At 39.0% G+C, this 17,791-nt stretch overlaps 2 protein-coding genes across 4 annotated transcripts in view; one reads left to right on the forward strand and one right to left on the reverse strand.

Moving 5' to 3' along the window:
• The window catches only part of LOC150082002 (uncharacterized), a 445,992-nt gene that overhangs the window by 289,624 nt on the left and 138,577 nt on the right, over nucleotides 1-17,791 (forward strand). For all 3 annotated transcript variants that reach the window (XM_090379046.1, XM_090379045.1, XM_090379048.1), the window contains one exon: nucleotides 11,982-14,640. In XM_090379046.1, coding sequence (XP_090235172.1) covers nucleotides 11,982-14,640 — 2,659 coding nt within the window. The remainder of the gene's footprint in view (nucleotides 1-11,981; nucleotides 14,641-17,791) is intronic.
• The window catches only part of LOC150082003 (uncharacterized), a 422,573-nt gene that overhangs the window by 549 nt on the left and 404,233 nt on the right, over nucleotides 1-17,791 (reverse strand). The window lies entirely within an intron of this gene.

Genomic DNA, 17,791 nt, shown 5'->3' on the forward strand with positions numbered 1-17,791 from the left:
TTCCCACCTGGCTACGGAGGCGCAACATAACTAGGTATTTTTGTGAAAGACCTGACATATTGCTAAAAACACCTAGCAATTTTTTTAAAATTTTATTATTTTTATTATTATTATTATTTTTTTTAAAGTAATGATCGCAAACTCGAAGAGTTTGGGATCGAGTGGTCAGGAGAGAGTGAGAGAGAGAGAGTGCAATAGTACAAGCCCTTTTGAGTGGACCGTGTTTCAAGCCGTGACTGCTAAATACGATTAACGATTATATTCGTGATTAATTGTAAATTCCTCTGACCTGGTGGGGCTCAAGTATAAACAAGATCACATACATTGCTTTCCCCTACGAACAGGACGCATTAAGAATTTTAGAGGTGTTTGGAGAAGAGATTCGCCCCATAAGTGGTTGCACAGTGATATCCAGGTTTCTGGCTATAATCTGTTGTTTCCATGGGATGGTGTCCAAGTTAGCATAAAGAATGGCACGCGAGATTGGTGATGGGCCTTCTCCCTGTTCTGTTTATCCAAGTGGAACCAATATTCAGTGCTGTAATGTTTCTTCAGGTGCTGAGCACCACCCTTTGTATTGAATATTCAACTTTGTCAGACCACACCCATCATTGGAATGCCAAAATAATACGGTTGTATTTAAGCGTGTTTTATTTATTTATTATTATTATTTTTAATACTCTGACCGTTCCTACCTATCTGCAAAACCATTTAGAGGCCCTATAACGGTATAACGTTGCTCCGTATCTGACATTTTGCTGCTTGTCAGTTTTAAAATATTTCCCGCACCTTTCAAATGACAAATATTGTAATTAAATTACGTAAATTAAGGTAATAAGTAGTTATATACATTATAATGAATTACCACTTTCTAGACGCGCCCCGTGTGCATCTGTCATATGTCAGATTTTTTTAAAATGGCTTTTCAAAGGAGCGATCTCCCCCCCCCCGCTCTAGGCGTCTAACTCAGAATAGGTTTGCCTTGCCCATAAATTAATATTAGAACTACACACAACGGATGTTTTTAAAAGTAACCATTTGTTTTTATTTTATTTAACTGACCCCATTCCCTTACCTCCCCTCATGGTGGAATGAATGTTAAAGTTTCGTTTCATACTCTGTTTAAAGTCACAGCCGATGCAGTTTGCTTAATATGAGGAAGCAGCAACTGTCATCACTTAAAACGGTCGCGAAAGGGGACTAATCTTTATAATCTCAGCTGATTTCCTTTATAGAGAAAAGAATAGCCCGAGCGTTTTAGCGAATGGCAGTAATGGGACTTTTATCCTCTATTTGCTGCAGTAAATCCTTTAATCTGGACTCTTAGTATGTGACAGTCAGGATTCATTTCACATGACTTCTGGTTAACTATCTCTAAATAAAAGGTGGGAGTATTCGTGTTGCTTTCTTTACGTATGGCGTGAGGGGGTAAGATGAAAGTAAAATCAAGTTGTTCTAACTTCCAGTAGAACAAAAAAAAAAATTTCAATAATAGGAAAACGAAATTGAATATTAAGATAATAAACAAAAAAAAAAAAAAAAAAAACCGAATTGTGTTATTGTACCGTTCAAGAAATACTTGAGATCCCATACAAAATAATCAAGAGAGGCTGCCTGTTTTTATTTTATTTACTATTACACATGATAAAAATAATCAACGCCTGAACGTATGCTTTGTGCTTAGAAAAATCTTTTTCATGAGAGAGTACTTCACTTTTCTTTGGCGTCAGGATGGTACCTTCAGTGTGAAAGAATTTCATGCCAAGTGAAACATGAAACAAAAAAAAAAAAAAAAAAAATTAAAGAGTGTGTACTCTGTACGCACGAAGGATGTTTTATGTGAAAATATCCTTGGCTTCGAAGAGGTTAGCAAAGTCCATTTGTAGAATAGTATGACTGCAACAATACAAATATTTGACCACGACATTTGCATTTCCGTTACACTTCCGTTACATTCCATTGTTAGGTGCTGATATAGATGTTTTCACATCAAAAATAAATAAAAGTAAGCATACGTACCTTAACAATGCAGTTAACTGCTGCTCAGTTTGTAAAATATGGTCCCGTTTCTAAGAACGTTAGCATATATGCGTAATGTGCCTATTGCCTTCACCACGCCGCCTCCCGCTATCATGTAACGATTCAACTCTCAGGATGGATTTTCATGAAATTTATATTTGGACCTTTTAGAAAGATTTGTTGAGCATTCCAAATATCATTAAAATCAGATTAATAGAAATGCTACAGTTATTATTTTTGTCCGTCCGTCCGTTTCCATGTAATAACTCTTCCCAGTGGATGGATTTGTCGATCCTTCCTGTGTTTCGTTAAAATCATACCAATAAAATTCCTGCAGTTATTTTCTTTTGTTTGGAATAGATCACGTGGGCTGTCCACATACTGTAGCTGAAGCACTGGATTATGCTTGCTGACATGCGCAGAAACGAAATTTTCTCTGTTCGCGCATAAATAGTGCTTTTTGTTGTAAATCGTGAATTAACGTTTGCTAACGCGCCTGAAATGAAATGCTCTGCGCACATTAACTATCTTTTTTTTTTTTTTTTTTTTTTTTGTAGTGAACTTATATTTTGCAGCAGGTACAGACCTCTGCAATTGATTTTTTGCTAAACAGCATAATTATTCTCATTTTAATCGATGAATTTTTTTTCTGTATTAATCCACTACCTTAGTGCATGCAGTACATTCTTTTAAGGAGCAGAACATAAGAAGAAGAATAATGAAAGTGGGTTGCTGGCAGTCTGCTAAATGGACTGCCCGCAACCCACTTTATTATAACTGTGCGACTGCCCCACTAATCCCCTTCCTTCAAAAGTAAAGTCCGCAGCGTTTTCGCTGCGGAGTTTAGTCTACACGCGTCCCTAGCCTTATCAAATTTTCGTGTACCCCTGGTCGCGAAGGGCGGTTTGTCTGTTGTGAGAGGAAAACCGGAGTCAACCTCACGACCACAGTTTGAGAATGGAAAACTGGGAAAACTCCCATAAGGGTAGCAGCTGGAATCGAACCCCGACCAGCTATTCAGCAAGCTGGCAACGTTGCCACAAGGCTATCGTGGCCCCGTATGCTACGCTTTAATTTAGGTATTTCACATCACATTTCTCACCAGTCGCGTGGGTAGTGTGACGTGTTGCTAAATTCCGTCGTTAGGAGACGCTATAGATGTTTTCACATCATCAAGTGTTAAATACATGAGACGTCATACATCACTAGTTCCATCAGCAGATATTGTCACTCCGTTTTGTACCTCCTCCATCACCAGTTCCTTTCAACATCCTCCTCAATCCGCGCGTTTTTTTTTTTTTTTTTTTTTTCTATCTCCCAGGCTCCATTTCTTCTGGGATAACCGAATTTTCTGTAATTCAATGCAACATAAGTTGGCTCCTTCAGACAGGACCTTCGCGACATGTTCAATAAGAAATTGGACATGTCGACAGGACCAGAGGAACTTTTTTCACTTGGTGCTGAGTTAATTGGCCGGAAAAAAAAAAAATAAATAAATAATACCTTTTTTTTTTTTTTTTTAAATACTCAATTTTCACACACTGCAGTGAAGCATCACGATCAAGATGAATTTGAAAGAATAATTTTAACGATATAGTAACCTAATTCTGTACTAGACTACTTTACCAGTAAACTCATGTATTCAACAAGTATATCTAAAATGGATGAAAACTGGGATTTCGCATCATCGGGTTTATCTTTTACACGTTTAATCTTGCCGAATAGTTTCATTTACGAAAACATCCATCTGAAGTTTCTGAATAGTCAACATTCAAGTTCCTTTCAGTATAGTTGTATTCTGATTCCTCAGTTCTATGTACAAAAATTTAAATAATCCAAGCAAGTTGTATAAAGAAGTCTCCCACTCTTCTAAAACTTTGTTTGTACTGTTTTATTTTTCCACACGGAATAATTTTGCATTCAGCCATCAGAGGTGGGGGGGGGGGGTTGCCTCTTTTTGAAGTACTGTATTGCTGAGTAGCTAGCTTGAAAATTCCAGAATAAAACACGCTTCTGTGAATTTCCTTTCAAAAAATATTTTGATGACGGACACTTATCTTGTTAAAAAAAAGAATTTTTTGAGTGCATTAAAAGGTTTTCTTATTGGCGCGGATGCCGGAAACAATAATTGCCGTATCCCGATCAATCAGAAACAGTAGGACACTAATTCGAAAAATACTCCCGTATTTTTCATTGCTCAACAAAAGGGGACTATTCTTGTAAAAAAAAAAAAAATAAGGTTGTGCGGTTCCTTTACCGACACATACATTCATTTCAATTTCCTCTGCCTTGTCAGCAATTGAACTAGAGCTTCTCTAATGTGTGTGTGTACACATTATTCAGTTGGAAAATTATACGAATACTGTATATCCTAATTGGGGGGGGGGGAAATCGAGGTCACTAACGTTCGGTTATTGATCGCACTGCTTGAGAAGAAGAGATTCTTCAATAATTACAAGTATAATGTAGTCTGATGGCTGATCTCACCATGGAGACTCGATATATGCTCATCGTTTCAGAGGCTACAAACATTTGGCACCTATACCCTCAACTTATGTCAACTCTCTATAAACACAACATTGGTCTTATCTGTTAATCTGTTCGTGAGTCCATTCATATAGAAAAACCCAAAGGAGGAAAAAACTGATAGTCGATAAGCAGGACTAAGCCGTAGACTTCCTGCTCCCTACTTAATTGCTCCAGGCTTATCATTCCCCTCCCACACTTCCATTCGAGGGTACCGAGACCTAGCAGCTTTTAATGAGGCAAGAAATGTTGTACTTTGGCCCATAACTTAGTAAATTTTGTCCCAGACTCAAAATTTAATGCTCCCTTGACGTCACTGGTTCTCTGGTTATTAACTAATTCCACATAAGCACAGACTGCTTAAACAAGGGAAAATTCCCATAATTTAGTTGTTGTATTATTTGTGATGGAATAATAACATTTTTGAAATAATAACAAATAAATTATTCTCATAATTTATTTGTTATTATTTATTTAAGTGAAAAAGGATAACTCTCCTTTTTTACTTAAACCAGCTGACATTAATTTTTATAACTAAAAAAAAGCATATGAACCCTCGTGGTTTGCCACCCAATGTGATTGCCCGTCTGGTTTATCTACTTTTCCTGATAGGACCGACAGATCTATAATTTGGGGGGAGGGGGATTACATCCAGATATGTATACGTCATTTCCTGCATTCCTGACCTGTTTGCCAATCCCCAATATTCCGTAAACCTATAAACCCATCTAAGCGAAAGTCCAGTTTCTTACTAACGTTTTAAGATAATAATTACTTACCAAAGTATATCATTAAGGAATAGAAACGCTGCAGGGATATTGATGACCTGTCAGTTCTAACTGCTTATCTACCTGTAACTCCAGTGGTAGACGGACTATGTCTCGATTGCGTTACTAGGTAACACAGCGACCTGAGCCACGTTGGATGTATGGGTTTTTTCCGTCCTCACGACTCGCTTTCTTTTTGTTTTCGACTAAAAATACTTGCCCTCACTTTTTGTTATCTTAAATTTATTAAATGTCCAATTGATTTTTATTATTGCCATTTAGTTCTTGCGTGTTCTGATCCATTTAAAGAATAACTTTAGAGCTTTAGCAGCACTGGTGAATTCACTCTTCTTGTTCATCAGTAGACTTAAGTAATACAAATTGTTTTCTATTACCGAATTAAACCATTTCACTTACTCCCCTTCCGTTTTCATTGAAGAAGTAGACAACATTGACTTATATCCTCTTCTTAGTGTCATATGTTGTATTGTTCGTTCAGTGTGATTATATGTTGATTGAATCATCCAACAGTGGGTTTGCACAATTGTCGTTGTATACAGTATTCTAAATTAAAAATAAATAAAACTAGATTCGATGTAAATTGTGGATATACTTTGATTGTCCTAGTTCGAAGAATAATTCAATTTAAGTCAATCAGCATTAATTTTAATATCTTTAGGATTCAGTGACTATAAGTTAAAAGACGAAGTTTTGAAAACTTCGTACAACAATTTTCAAAGTTTTAAAGCAGGGGGGGGGCAGCTGGCGTACGTGAATCTGTCTTGCTGCGAAATCCGCTTTATTTGCATGTAATTTAACCAGCTTTCTGTAACCTGTGAATACAAACTGGTATACATACGTTAATTTTAAATCCCATAAATCAATAATGGGGAACACTCAATTTGTTCCCCTCCTTCCACCTTTTCGGCTCTTAGAACTTAGCGGTCTCCTGTACGTTTGGGATTTCTCTAATTATCATACTTTCAGTGCGCATGCCTTTGATGCACTTCGCGCTCATAGCAACCATTAATTAGAATTCCGGGGATGAATTAATCCTTTCGTCATGCTCGATGCTCCGTCCACCGCTCACACAGGGAAACTCGATGGAAGAGAATTTCCAAGGACATTTCCTTAAAAATAGAAAAAAAAAAGTAATTTCAACATCGTTAGCTGCTTATTACCTTAAAGTCTCGGATGCATAATGCAATCCTCAATACCGCCTTGTGTTTGTGGACAAAAAAGCTTGAAAGCAAACTTGATTGTGCAGTGAGTGTCATATCGGGTGACATTAAGCAAACGTGTGGATGCGAAGGTGATGTAACGAACCATATGGTGCACCTGCGGGGTAAAGGAAGTTAAAGGGATCGTCTAGGGTATTCTGAATTTACCATATCAACTGAAAAGTTATTTTTATTCTTATTATTTTTTCCTTCAGAAAGATGAACTTGAGAAATCGTTGAGCATTCACCTTTTATTCTCGATAGTGGTTGCTATGACAACCCCATTTGATGATCATGGTAAATGTCTCCTGATAGACATCTTAGTATATTTCGTTGATTCTAAAGTTTTAGAAATCAATGTATCGACTGCAGTAAATTTGGAAGGGAAAACTAGGGTTCCAATAACTTTTTTTTTTTTTTTCATTTGAAGAAACCATAACTCTTTTTCTCTCTCTTTCTTTCAGTAAGGACAATATTGTTAGTTGAAGTATTGTGCTATTAAGGTGAAGGTGAACACGAAAACTTCCGATTCTAATTGGTTTTTTTTTTTTTTTTTTTTTTTGGAAACGTGTGACTTTTGCAGATTTAAAGTTATTTTTAAAGTTACCGCAGCATAAAATTTTGCTTTTTTTTTAAATTTTTTGCATCATCTTTTAAACTTTGAATTACATTTTAAGATACGAAATAGTTGAATTCTGTCTTCATTATTTATTTATTTATTCAATTGATTGCAGATTCATAATAATTTGTTTCAATATGCACCGAAAATCGAAATCATTTGTCGTTCCCACAAATGAATGAATAAATAAATAAAATAAAATGTGTATAAATCTGAAATTACCAACGGAACAATGACTACAATCACTGTTCCACAACAGAAGCTTTCAGTCTGCATTCCACGGAAATCTGGGGTTCCATAAATATTTTGTAAATTATTTTATTATTTTTTTTAATTTTTACGTGCATACAGGTACATATATCAAGAGCTAATTTGCATATGATCTTAATGTCTACTGACATTCTCCTCTGTAGAATGTCAACGAGTTATTCTGAAGCCCCGCACCCGGAACCATTTGGGCCTCCCCCTCAGTTTTTTTGTAATTAATATTTTCAACTTAGTTTGTAAAGAGCCCTCTACTGCGTTAATGTGTGTGCATATTTTTAAAATATTTACGATAAAGTATTATTATTAATTTTAATAATAACATACATTAAAACTTATAGGCAGCCTTATTCTAAGCAGCCAAATATAGCTCAGATTCTCTCAACAGCGGAAATCGCTCTGGTTATATAAAGCATTGTTTAGATCTTTAATGATTTTAAATTCTCACACATCGTGGGTGAGTTGCAAGCTTTTCTTGTTCGCTTATTGGGTAAAGTGATGGCAGATGGCTAGCAGAGGAAGCAGAAAAAAACCAAACATCCTGCAGAAGATGGATTGTGATAAATAAGCTCAGAAAACAGCAAAAAATAAATAAATAAACCCGCGCTAAGAAATATTTATATTAGATGGTTCTTAATATAATCGGATTAAATATAATTGCATTTTTTTAGGATCCTAAAAAATATTTTGACATCTTTTATGAAGATATTTATATCTTTTTTTTTTTTCTCTCTTCTTCTCTGATCTCTTCGCGAATGCAGCTTAATTTTTAAATTCTTTTCCGGTTTCTCTAAGAAGGAAGAACCACTTTTTTGTTTTTCGGTGGATATTCGTTTTGCTATTAAAGCCATTGCTGTCAGTTGTTAGAACCAAAGCACGTGCCAGTGCAAAAGACGTTTGTCAAACTTGGTAACAATGAGAGAGAGATGTCAGTTTCAAAGTGAAAGAAACATCAAGTGTTGGATTGTTTCATCCTCTACTCTCAGTATGATCACAAAGAGAGGAGGGAGGGAAGAGTGCCACATTGACAGTTTATTATCGAAGTGCTTTTTTGTTATTCTAAAATCCTTGTGCCATTCACTCCATTACGTAGATATTTTACCATTAAGCTGGATTAATTGCAACGGTGGAATGTATTAATTGAAACCTTTGCGCAAAAGTGTTTTTTTTCTGTAATGTGATAAAATCTGGAAGAATGCCTTTTTAACAATCTTAAATTGCAATTTCTTTGAAAATAAGATCTCCTTCTCTATCTCTCCGCTATTGTCTCTCACGGGTTCAAGGAGTTAATCTAAACTACGAGACACTAATTAACACTAGAAGCTTTTTAGCAAAAACTCACAATTGGCTGCGCTCTAAAGAATCTTTCAGGCGAAGGTACGAGCTCGTCAAAGGTCGGCAATCGCTTCTCGCTTTAAGGCATGGCTCGTGAACGTAAACAACCCCAGTTTTTGCATCTTTGTTCGTTTTTATTAACAGAACTCTACGTTTGAATGAGATACCTAATTAAGGCCACGGAGCGCGTGACACCAATACAGCGCGTCTGTCGCATTCAGGAGAGGGGAGGGGGAACTGAACGAATCACGCAGTCGAAAGTTTGACACAAGGAATGCCGCTAACCTTTCGTACCGGAGTTGCCATTAGGGCTCATCCCTTATTCTTCGAATCGTTTTCAAAAACCAGTTTTTATTCCAGTTTTTAGTTTGATTATTTTCTTGATATTCTGATTTTTAGTGCAGTAGTACTTGAAAAGCATCGAGCTGCCTTGGGATAAATCAATTTTCAAAGGATAGGTTAGACTGTAAAGGGAGAAAGAATTGGATGTAATGCACACTGGTGTCCAAATCCAGTGGAAATATTCGATTGTGGCTTCTCAGATATGTTCTTTAATTAATATGCCAAAAGTAAAAGGATACCTTCGTATGAGTTTCAATGAATATTTTATTAATTACTATTTAATAGTGTCAGCCCGCCTTAATTACACATCCAAGTCTATCCTCGTCGGTAGATTCGGAACCAATTTTTAATAAGAGGAAGCGCGTACTTTTGCGACATTCCCCCTCATCACAGCAGTCTGTTCAGCTACTGATTGCGGGCGTCTTTGGCTTAGCCCGATGCCTGCGTTCCAGTTCACAGTTAGGGGCTCAGTGGGGTTAAGATCGGCCAATGAAGCATTATGTTATGAAAAGGTGCATATTGCTGCTGCTGCAGTGTAGGAAGCGCAGAATTGTTCGTTATGTCAGTGTGTCATTCTGCGATTGACAGTGGTCCAAACAACGAGAAACAACCCCAGATGGTTAGAGCACCTCCACCGAACAACTTCACAGTTGGAAAGTCACACACTCTGGTAAATAACATTCGCTAGGTATACTTCACGTCCAAACGTGTTCACCAGATTGAAAAACCGTGCACCGTGATTCATCATTCCATGACACAGAATTGCAACGTTCCAGGCTTCATTTAATACCACTTACGATGGGTTGTGTTTCGGACAAGGCGACTCTGCAATGGTACGAACCAGATTGATTGCTGATATGGTATCCTGCAATGATTCTTCCGTTTAAAGTAACTAAACTCGTCTCCTCGACCAATATAAATAGTATTTATTTGGTTTGCCTATTTCCAGCATGAACGCACTTTTTCTATACCTATTTCTAACACGCAGATAGTAGATGTGGTTCATTTTTTTTTTTTTCTAAATTCCAGGTGAGGCCCCCAGATACTTTTGGAAAATACAAAGGGTACTAGGAAAGTTTTTGCAATACAGCTTTGTTTATTTAATTTTTTCAAAGTAATTTCCTCTACATTCAATACACCTCTCCATCCTCCGAAACCAATCTTTAAACCAGTTCTGCCAAGTTTCACTAGGGAGTAAAGCACACTCGTTGTCCCAAGCCCGTAGAAGGTCCTCATCACTGGAAAACCGCCTCCCTTTTAGCTTCATTTTCACATGCGGGAACAGTGCAAAGTCGCAGGGAGCAAGGTCTGGTCTGTGGGGAGGGTGCTCGAGAAGTTTCAGTCCTGTCGTGGTCAAATATTCGGTGCAGGCTTTGGCGCGGTGAGCTGCAGCATTATCGTGATGGAGGTACCAGGTGTCCATTCTTGACTTTGGCCGCAGGTTCTTCATAGATCCAATGACTTTAGGCAGGCATTGTTCAGTATACCACTTAGCTGTGACTGTCTTCTGCGTGTCCAAAACGACACGTTCCACAATTCCACTCGATTTGAAAAATACAGCTATCATTTTCTTCTTTACAGATCGGGATTTTCTGACAATTACGGGTGTGTCGTCATCATCAAAGACCCAAACTTTGTTTTGAGCCTTGGTCGGCAAATCGTAATAGTACAGCCAAGTCTCGTCACCTGTCACGATGTTGTTCACATACCGAGATTGTCCCTTATCAAACTTTTTTAACATCTCCCGGCACCAAGTCACACGTCGTGTCATCTGCTCTTCAGTCAGTTGATGCGGCACCCAGAGAGAACAAAGTTTCTTCACGTGCAAATGATCTTGCAGAATCGAACGAATTGCTGGTGCATTTAGGCCCAAAGTATCCTCTATCTGTTGGTAGGTCACTCGCCTGTTTTCGTCAAGCATTTTCCTCACAGCAGTAACGTTTTCCTCCGTAACTGACGTTCGTGGCCTTCCCGGCCTCTCAGAATCCTCCAGAGTGAAATTTCCCCTTTGGAATTCTCTATACCACCTGAATATCGTTGTACGATGTGGACAATCATCATCTAGTGCAAGAGTCATTTCTTCTAAGCACTGGTCTATGGTTAAACCACGCACGAAATTATACCGCAAAACTGTCCTTATCTCATTTCGTGACCACGATGCCATCGCAAGCACTTTACACTCTCACTACTAATGAATAACTGAGCCCATCGACTTGGCGCGGCGGCTACTATGCACGTATGAACATGTCTCAACATGCAGCAACAAGCAGCTTCCTGTGATTCATTGTTGCATCATATTGCAAAACTTTCCTAGTACCCTTTGTATAATGTAGATATTTATTTAAACTTGCCACCAATACTCATTTACTGAGTATAAGACGAGTTTTCTGTTTGGTAAGCAATGATTACAGATACACTAATCACGGGCATATTACTCAAGTGGATTCATGAGTGAAGAGTGCACACAGCTATTTATATTGGATCTCATAACGTGCTGTCTCCACCAAATATCTATCTTTTCTCCCTTAGGCATGGTGGTTTTGATCCATGGTGGTTTTGTAGATAATAAAGCATTGTGGTAATAAACATTAGACAGCTATCTCTGCTTCGGGATAGGCCTTCTAAATCAAAGGTAGGTGTTCAACGTTTATTTAAAATCTAATGATGTCGGTAATGGCGTCTCTTTCGACATTAATCATTAATGGATCAAAACCATCAAGCCTAATGATTATTAAAGGAGGAGTTAATCAAGACGTGTACTTTAAATGAGCCATAATATCTAGCTGCAAAACGGAGATAGTTTGTGTTTTGTGCAGTAGTGTTGGTAACGACTTTTAGTCTACTTGATTTAAGATATTTTTGTAATATTGTTTGTTTCTTTGCTTTCAGATTGGAATGGGATACAAGGCAGCGAGCCACTTATCAGGAAGTGACGTTGTTAGACAGTGTATCGCCCGAAATATGTCGGCCAGGTGACTCCTCTCTCCGTAGGAGTAGCGAGTCTTTTCTTCATCAGCAGGAAGCAACTCGGCGCCGTCCCAGCATAAACAACGAAGCCAGTCCTTCCAAAGGAAATCCCACCCGGGGATTAGCAGCTAAATCAACACCTACCCTTGTGCAGAAAAGTTCTCCTCGTCCTTCGCGTCTTTCGACCGCTTCCGTTGGCAGTCTTCTATCCAGCGACCAAGAATCGGACATGGTAACCAGGAGATTTAAGAAAGGATCGGTGTATGAGGCTCTAGCGTCCTCTAGTGGCCTGGATTTCGCTCCGGTAGTGCAGACGAGGACGACATGGGACAAAAAAGGCGGCGAAGGACCATCTCCAAGAGGTCAAATTTCAAATGGGAAAGAAGTGAAAAGATCAAAAGTCGATGAGTGTCATTCCAAAACGCCTCCTGCATGTGATAAACAGAAACATGAAGAGATGCTGAACGGTATTGCTACAAGTGATTCCAAAGGTTTTAAGTGCCCTCAAAAATCAAACAGTATCAATTTTTCCGTCAGTCCGTCCACTGAGTCATGCACCAAACCGTCGACTCCGCCAATTCCATCATCATGTAATGTGACAGGACCTAAGCAGGTGATGGCTCATGAAAAGTATCCGTCCTGGCCGGTGACTTCTTCCGATGTTGGAATGTCCGCGTCGTCAACTCACAGGTCACACTCCTGGACAGGTCACACGGACTATCCAAAAGAAAAAATGAATTACATCCGTCCAAAGAAGTCTTTTAAGATATCATCCAACCAGCTGCAGCCTGTTTTGGAGAAGGCGTCTGAAGGAGTGAGGAAGAAGAAAGACCAACAAACCTCTTTTGCCAACGAAGTTATGAAGTCTCCATCCTTTGCCACTGGTAGTCATCGTAGTTTTGACTTTGAAGCATTTCAGAATCCCGTTTGTATGCCTCGTTGCTATGGCGACAAGAATTACAACATCCATTCGCCTCCCGAACGGGATATTTCTCACGGAAACTCCGAGAAAGCTTCCGATGCTAATGGAGATGCATACATAGGACGCTACGAGGAGGTGCTCCGTCAGTATGCCCAGTATTCATCTCCACTCACGAGTGCTGGGTCTGCAGAAACGCCTTTTTTGGACAGGCTACGCATGGAAAACATGAATCGAGAGTGGACTCTTTCAACTTCGGGTGGTGGTGGTGGTGGTGATCCGGAGGCGTCCAGTGAGGCTGGAACTTGGATTGGAAGCATGGATAGCAGTAGTCATGGTGGAGCTAGAGGGGCAGTTAAGTGGCACGGATCTTACAGTGATCTCAGTGCTTTTAGTGTCCAAGTATCCAGTAGGTCTTCTTTATTTGATAGCGGGCATTCGACGATGCCGGAGAGTGGGCGACTCTCTCCGCAGTCTTCTTGCGATGGAAGCACACCCAGTTTGCTTCTTGAAGGACCTACAAGGTCGCAACTTGTGGCTCGACACGGTTGCCACAGGGAGATTGTAGCTCACAGTTCTCGCGTTCAGCAACCTCAGAGACACGGATCTGAAAGTATACTTTATTATGCTCCCTCCACATCATCTTCAACTGTATCCTCTTCCTCTTCAGCATCTACCTTGCAATCCACTTCTGTTGCCGGACAAGATAAAGACACAAAACACAAAGTACCATCATCGAGGAATTCAACTTGCTCCTCACTTAGTATAACAGATTCTCCAGAGCTATCAGGGAGGACATTGATGGCAGTGGAAGCCAAGAGTTCATCAGATTTGAACAGATCATCCGATCCACAAATGACGACCACTAGCGTAGGATCGTTGCGGAATGTTGATGATTCCAAGGATAAACGTCTTCCCGGGAAGGACGCTGTCGGAGACAAAACCATCCCACGAACTCTGTCAGAAGTAGATGGCCACAACGAGGTTTCCCCGAAATCTCCAGAATCCGAAGAAGTTTTTCAGAAAACTGTTTTCTTAGATCCGGATAAAAAACACCGCATATCTGATCCAGAATTAAAGGCCATTCAAAAGCAAGCTGTCCTTTCTTTTTACCATAGACAAATATCGGGAACTGAAAACACCTCGTGCAGCCAAGAAGCTCCCACAATCAGATCGCCAACTGAAACTTCTCTGGAATCCTCTGCAGTGAAGTTGAAAGCTCAGTTGGGAAAGCTGTCGCTGCTTCCCAACAAGTGGCCGCAGCAGTGGGAGGAAGAAGGTCTTATTAAGCCTTCCAGATCAACTGCTAAGCTAACTAAGGTTCCAGAGCACGAGCTGTTGCCCTCCAAACTGGGATCACTGCACGAGAGTCTTTTACCTACTCCGTGGAAGAGCCAGGAGGCAACCATTCGAGAAACCTCGTGTGCTGGAGTCATCCAGAGTAGATCAGTTCCTAATCTCGTTAACCTTCATTCTCTGTGTACATCTAACGTCACCCTATCAACGGCATCTAGTCATTCAACTCTGGATACTCAGTGCTCCAGTGACTCCACAGGTCATATGCCAACAAGAAAATCCCTTCTGGCCAAAGAAGAAATTGTTCCGTGGGATCAGTTGCCATCCTTGATGGAGAAGAAAAAAGAAAGTGTTGCAGCTAAGAAGGTAAGTTCAGTTAGTCGCTGCACATTACTGTTCACTTAACCTTTTCTAGTGTTCCAGGATGATAGACATCCATTTAATTATGTTATTAAACTAACAAAAAAAAAAAAAAAAAAAAAAGAAAGAAAAAGAAATAGAAAGTTGAAACAACGAAGTTGCCAAAGGTTGGTTGGGACCACCTAGTACAATAAATAAATAAAAAGGGGAGATGCATATTCGAGCATATGTGTTATGGTCTTTAATTTAATTTGGGATGGCTAGACTTTTCTTTAAAAGCCAATTAAAGAACTTCGTAAAATTCTTCCTCCCATTGATGTGGCTACTTGTTTGGAAGTATTGATTGTTGCATGCATTCATGGTGAAAGCAATAGGCATTCACTTTACGCATTTGGAAACTCTTCTTCAAATTTCTGTCTAACTCGTGGGCAAGCTTTTAGTATTTCGTTGCTAAATTTCTGCCTCTACGGTGGCTGTATTTTTGTTTTTAGTTTTAAAAATAAATAAACTAAATGTAGTTTTGTTGTGTTATTTGGTTTCAGCCTTGCATAGCCGTGTATTATTTTACCCGTGAGCTGTCCACAAATTTTACAATGTGAGCGATCCTATTCATAGTCTTGCCGATGATAGCACATTGCTTTCCACTTTCCATTTTGAGAAACATTGCCCTGCCCAATCAGCTTCAACTTCTCGAATATCCTCTACCAATTCCCTAAATGCCGTTCTCCAGTGGGGCAAAGACAACATTACAACTTAGTTGATTTCAATCCTTCTAAAACTCAGTCGTGTCTTATATCTCGCAAAAAGGATTCTTCTGCTCCTATGCTTATCTTTGGTGACACTTCGATTTCTAGGCAAATGATACATCTCTTTTGGGGATTACCTTGACTTCTAATCTCTCTTGGCACAAGCACATTACGAATATTGCTTCCTATGCATCTATAAAACTTGGGTTTTCTCTTTCGCTCTCGGCGTTACTTTTCTTCCAAACAGCTGTTCACTCTGTACAAATCGCAAATCTTTTTTTGGAATATTGTTCCCACATCTCGGGCGGTGTCCCCAAAACCTCTCTCAGGCTTTTAGATTCAATTCAGAAGAGGGCAGTTAGGTTAATTAATATTTCGTCTCTAATAGTCTCTCCACTCGCAGTCTCATAGACGTACTGTTTCTGCTGCATGCCTTTTCTACAGATACTTCCATGGCCACTGTTCTTCTGAATTGGCTTCTATAATTCCCGCTCTCTTTCAAAACAGTGCGTACGCGTGCCGCCAACATCCATTTACTGTCCAACTTCAAACTCACAGAACCAACTTTTCATCTTCTTCGTTTATTCATTCAGCTGCCGTTTTCTGGAACAACCTTCATACGTATTTCCTGAAAATTACAGTCTATAGAAGTTCAAGTGTAATGTCAACAAATATCTTCTTTCGTCTTCTCAACCTCCAACCCAAGCACGGTACTAAGTACTATAGGTTCTAATACCTCTCGTGTTTGGGGTTTTCATTAAAAAAAAAAAAAAAAAAAAAATCTAGTGACCATCCCTCCCATAAAGCAGCCATACATAATAATAATAAAAAATATAATAATATATTAATTAATAAGTTATAATAATAAAAAAAATCCGGACGCGTGCTGTACGAGAGGTTCCGAAGTACACGTTTTCATTGACCGTAATTAAAGCCCACATTTTACAAAATATGGTAATGTTCTTGTATTTATTTATCTTGTGAACTCCTCTGATGTTATGTGATCATCTTGAAGTATAAACAGAATATTTATTTATAAACTTTTACTCGCAGCTGAGGTTGCCGGTAAGATAACTGACATTAATTTCCAGCAGTTTGATTTGCATTAAACGAGTCACGTAACCTATGAGTTGTGCATCCAAACTGTAAGATTATTGACATGTATTTCGGTAATTTTTACCTGTAACTTTAGTCAGTAGGTAAAAGTTTTATTCATGTAGTCCGTAGGCTCCAAAAATAGCAATTTACTTTTAAAACTGTGTGTGTGTGTGTGAGAGAGAGAGAGAGAGAGAGAGAGAGAGAGAGAGAGAGAGAGAGAGTTCGCTTATAAAAAAGTTTTTTTTATTTTTTTATAGTGGAGGGTGGTGCTTAACCTGATGTAATGGCAAAAGACCGAACCAGCAACTCTTATTGGATTGCTTCTCAACAGTAATCTCAATCAGTCGTCTGTAGATGAAAAGGATCATTTCTTCCCATTCTGTGGTCCTTGTAAGGTCAATCGTAGGCTAATATTTGAATTAGGATAGTTTTATATCACTCATGAGCTCGTTCTCATTTCGCTACTATGATTGGAATGATGAAACACGACATTGAATGAAAATATTTTGCACCCTCTGGCAGGTTGGCTCGTGGTGACCTGCAGGCAAAAAGTTCGGCACCAGGCTACAAACGATGTAGTCTGTTCTTTGCAGCTAGCGGACGCGTTATGAGTCTGCTAGTCTACTCCCGTTATTCGAATTACAAAGAAAAGCTTATCTGATAGATGACGGTGGATGTCCTTGACCATTAGCCCTACTCTCATTAGTGGTTTCAAACCAAGGGCTGCATAACCTGAACCTTCGGGGTTTATTGACTTGGCCGGATTTGAACTATCGTTCAGTTACCGCCATATACACGATGTACATGGCCGTTTGATGTCCTCCGTGACAGTTTTTTTCGGAACAATACATCCCCTCCTGCCCTTCATTTGGAGAGGTCTGTGTTCGATTTCCTTAGATGATTGGAGTAATTACTAAATAATTTAATAGCTTTTCAATTGGGACTGTAGTTAGCCAATCTCAGGCGGAGGAATTTTGGCCAATGGGTTTGTCCAATAGACGGATATTCCATTTTATGCTCCCCTCCCCCTGCAAAGTCCTAAAGTCTACAGAGATTTCGAAAAAAATGAGTTTCTACATTAATTTCATGATAAGAATATAGAATAAATTGGTATGCCAAAAGAAGAAATGCATCATAAATTGAAAGTAGTGTCAACCACTAGGTATAAAGAAATGAATTACCTTTTTAATTGGATACCACAGTTGTGTTGTTATGCTGGAGATCATACGAGAGAGAGAGAGAGATCCCCCATGAGCAAAAGGTTGCAAAGTCTATGGGACGTTCACCCTGAAAGGTTGAGTACAGAATTTTGA

The sequence above is a fragment of the Mastigoproctus giganteus genome, chromosome 8 (genome assembly GCF_048544385.1).
Source record: "Mastigoproctus giganteus isolate SK-2022 chromosome 8, ASM4854438v1, whole genome shotgun sequence".
Classification (NCBI taxonomy): Eukaryota; Metazoa; Arthropoda; class Arachnida; order Uropygi; family Thelyphonidae; genus Mastigoproctus; species Mastigoproctus giganteus.